General features: G+C 37.2%; 1 protein-coding gene across 1 annotated transcript in view; it reads left to right on the forward strand.

The window, feature by feature from the left end:
• The window catches only part of LOC107095777 (cytochrome P450 2J2-like), an 11,595-nt gene extending 9,229 nt beyond the window's left edge, over positions 1–2,366 (forward strand). Inside the window, exon 9 of the mRNA XM_015392067.1 lies at positions 1,318–2,366. Coding sequence (XP_015247553.1) covers positions 1,318–1,493 — 176 coding nt within the window. The 3' untranslated portion in view covers positions 1,494–2,366. The remainder of the gene's footprint in view (positions 1–1,317) is intronic.
• The last annotated feature ends 1,700 nt before the right edge of the window (positions 2,367–4,066 follow it).

The raw sequence follows: 4,066 nt of genomic DNA on the forward strand, positions 1-4,066 counted from the left end.
GTTTTGAACGGTCAGTTAACTAAGTTCCCTGTAAAGTCCACTATAGTCCCTGCTCTATATAGTGATTGGGTGTTTTTGGGGGTTAGGGCGGACGTTTGGACACGGAGACGTTATAAGTTACACTGGTAGATGACGAGACATTACAAAAAGGGACATACAAAAAAACAAAGACATAATAAAATAGTAAAGAAGTAAAATGACAAATACAGCCCAATGTCTAAATAAATTACTAGAATGTGTCAGTTTCCTTGTTCAACTTCTATCAGCTGTGTGCTTCCCATGACTTTTTAAACTCCTCCATGATAAGAAAAAATAAACTTAGTCGCCCAAATGTGTGTTTCCTATTTAAGTAGTGGTTGATTGGGCAGAAAAAGCTTAGATTAATTGAGTTACGGATTAGACAGTTTGGGCTGTGAGCCGATCCCACTAAAATTCACCTGAAACCAGGCACTAATTTATGTGCTTTATATTTGCCTGTAGATGCTGTTCACTTTAAATTCTGCTTTGGCCCTTCTGTGTGGACTTTACATGTTCTAGTTTTGTACATATAATTTGTTTCTGGGTAATTTCCTTCAGTAAATCAAAGATTAATGGTGACCCCTAACCGCCCTTAGTTTTTAGACTCTGTGTCCATGTGGAGGTATTTGTTTTGTTTATATCTTTGTAAACTACAAACCTCTCACAAGTTTACATTATCTAGTTAAAGCTGGAAAAAAAGCTCCAGCCACTCAATAGCTTTTCCAGGAAATGTTTCAGTTAGAAAAGCATGTAATGTCATAATATTACAGAAAAAAAAAGAATCGTGTTCTATAAAGCAAACAAAAAGCTCTAAAAAAAAATACTGAGCACTCTCTGTTTAGATTATGCTGATGTATTATGCCGGTGTTGTAAATGAATAACAGCTGATTAAGGAACCCAACTGTAACTTTATAGAATGGTTTGAAACAGAACATCTGGGCACACTTTCTATTTTATGAATTACTGGGAAAGAAAATCTGTATTATTTTTTTTTATGTGCAGAAGTTAAAGGGCGTAGGGACTGTAATATAAACTGTTGACGCCCTGATTTATTATCTGCAGCATAGCCGCCTGATACGCATTCAAGGATAACTGAGCGAACATTGCTCCCCTACTTTGGCTATAAGACAGATAATAACATGAAGTTACTTTTATTTGATCCTAAATCTTAGTTTCCCTCACTGGTGATGCAAGCTTACCCATCAAGGATTTTAAGTCTTACCCTAATTAGAAAGATTCAGATTTCCACCATAAGGGAGCGTGATAGTAAATAATTTCTCCTGTGTTGTGTATTTTTAGGGAAACGTGTGTGTCTTGGGGAGCAGCTGGCCAGAATGGAGTTATTCCTCTTCTTTACCTCCCTCCTCCAGAGGTTTACATTCTCTCCTCCTGCTGGAGAGCAGCCCAACTTGGAGTTCCAACTTGGATTTATACTTGGTCCCAAGCCTTATAGTCTCTGTGCAATTCCCCGTTAAACTAAGCAGCTTCAGTGTTCATCTATAAAATATACAGTGAAATAAATGTGAACCGTGAGCCTGCCGACAATCCTCTAAAGTTTCATATGAAACTACATTGTTTTGTGTTTTTTAATCATTAAAGGTTAGGTTTTAAAAACGTGATTTTAATGGCTTTATGAATAAATTGCAATACAATGTAATTATCTAAAAATTGTGTTTTATGACAAGGGTTCAAAACAAGCAGCAATAAAAACTCAACAACATCTAACCAGCCTCTGAGAGAGTCTAACAAATGCTTCAATAGATAGGAAGTTAGCTAGCAGAGAACCAACTGGGTGAGAGGTGAATGGAAACAAACAGACTCCAGCCAGTTATGCAACACATTCCATCTCAGAACCCTTTGACACCACATGCTAATTCAACATAGGGGTTGGGTGTGTTCCAGCTGGTTGCAGGGGGAACGTAGGCGGTATGCTGTGTTGTATGAAACACTTTTTTTTTCAGATAATTTTTGGAGGTTTTACAGAAAAGCTGGAAAGTGGACGTTTTGATAAAGCTGTGGAAGTTCATTCCCTGATTCTCAGCTGTCTGGATTCCTCAAAACAAAAACAAAAAAACAAAAAATAAACAAGAATCAGTCTAAACATGCCAAGAAATGAGAGCAGAAGGTGGAGGAGAGCTTTCATAGGGACTGGTTCTTAGTCTTGTATGAGTTGTTGCTGTTCGTTTTACAAGTTTTTGGGATGACTTATTAAGCTTGCTTTGATTTATCTTTAGTTTAGGAACAAGTCTTCAGCTGTTCAAACTCCCCCTGCTGGTAGGTCTCACTCCTGCAAATTTCCCCCTTCAGCTTCTACAATAGTTTCTGGTTGTGCTTGTGTGTGTTTAAAAAAACCCAAAAGAAAATAATAAATAACGTAATGCTGTAAATTGTGCAATCTCTTTCTTTCTTCATTGGTATATCAACCGGAGCTCCTAAATGGTTTGGACCTTTCATATATATGTAAATATGAAAGGTCATATATATATATATATATATATATATATATATATATATATANGTCAAATTATATTCTGGCAGGGCTTCCCTCTGTCACTGGTCTGCTTCATACCCTTTATGGACAGGAACTCTAGGCGTAGCCAAGGGCCAGTTGGGTCCAGTTTGTGAACCAGCAGATATTGTCTCTGCTTTTTGAAGATGAGTGAGGGGCGAATGGAGCAGGAGACTGAAAGCTTCCATCATGAGTCTATTATAGTCGTCTATTTTGAAGATAGAGCTGAGCAAAAGGGCAAAGCTCTCAATTCTTACCCTCACCAATGTTCATCAAATTTAGGTTTTGACTGAAAGACAAATATCTATAATATAAGTGACTGCAATGAGCTTCCTTCACAGGGTGGTCAGGCATTCCCTTAGAGACAGGCTGAGGAGCTCCGCCACCAAGAAGGGACCCAGAGCAGAGCCACTTTCCTCCCAATTGAGAAGAGTCTTGGACATCTGCTTCCAATACTCATTGGGAGCCTCCTTCAGGAGGTGTTCCAAGAACTTCCCACCAGGAGGAGGCCCAGGGACAGCCCAACTTTTTACGCTTCCCTTAAATGAGCTGGAAAGGGTCTATAGGAGGGGGAAGTTTGAACATAAGATCTATATCTAGCCGTTCAGCAAAGATTCTGCTACATGGCTTTACATCTTATTTTAAGATGTGACCAATTAGATGAGCCCTTGAATGATATATTACCTACTGTCAATTAAATTGAAAAAAAAAAAGTTAACAAGTCAAGAAAAAAAGGTAAAAAGCTAATTGAAAAGTTAACAATTATATTTAGGTTTAACTAAAAAATGTAAGTGCCAGTATCAGCATTAATGCCTCTAAGGTTATGTTGTAGCAAATAAAATGTGTTTCTTTCACTCTAAGAATGTTTTTCATTATTTTTTTATAGAAGCACTTTTGTTATTTTTCTTTACATATTCGGGCAACTTGGTGTTTCTTGTTATTACATTGACATTAATTTTTGTCATCCAAAATATTCATATTTTTTGAATGTTACAAAGGTGATAAGGTCTTATCCTGATTCCAATAACACTATTGGCTTGAAATTTTGATTTTTAAGGTATTTCGCTGAGCGCCCTATAAAGGGTTAAACAAGATACTAACTAAATCATTTTTTAAGGTTGTTGTTTACTTTTTCACGCTTGTTTTTTTGTCTTCCATGGTCATCCTGTTTCATGTGGGCTGATTTCAACTGTGGACGCTGACATTAGCATTGCAAACTTCAATACTTGCTTCACAATGTGTCCTGTTTAAATCTGGAAAATTTCAGAAAAAAGACAATTTGAGTTTAATGAAATCTTTTAAATTTTTCTTTTTAAAAAAAAATATGAAAACTTTCCTCTAATTATGGTAAAATTGTAAATGGCCTGTACTTATATAGCGCCTTTTTTTCAAGTCAGGAGACTTGACCAAGGCGCTTTACACTACATTCATTCACCCATTCATGCACACACTCACACACTGATGGTGGCAAGCTACATTCTAGCCACAGCTGCCCTGGAACCCCTGGGCCACCGGGCCTTTCTGACCACCATCAGCAGA

The sequence above is a fragment of the Cyprinodon variegatus genome, unplaced genomic scaffold (genome assembly GCF_000732505.1).
Source record: "Cyprinodon variegatus isolate N-32 unplaced genomic scaffold, C_variegatus-1.0 Scaffold572, whole genome shotgun sequence".
NCBI lineage: Eukaryota > Metazoa > Chordata > Actinopteri > Cyprinodontiformes > Cyprinodontidae > Cyprinodon > Cyprinodon variegatus.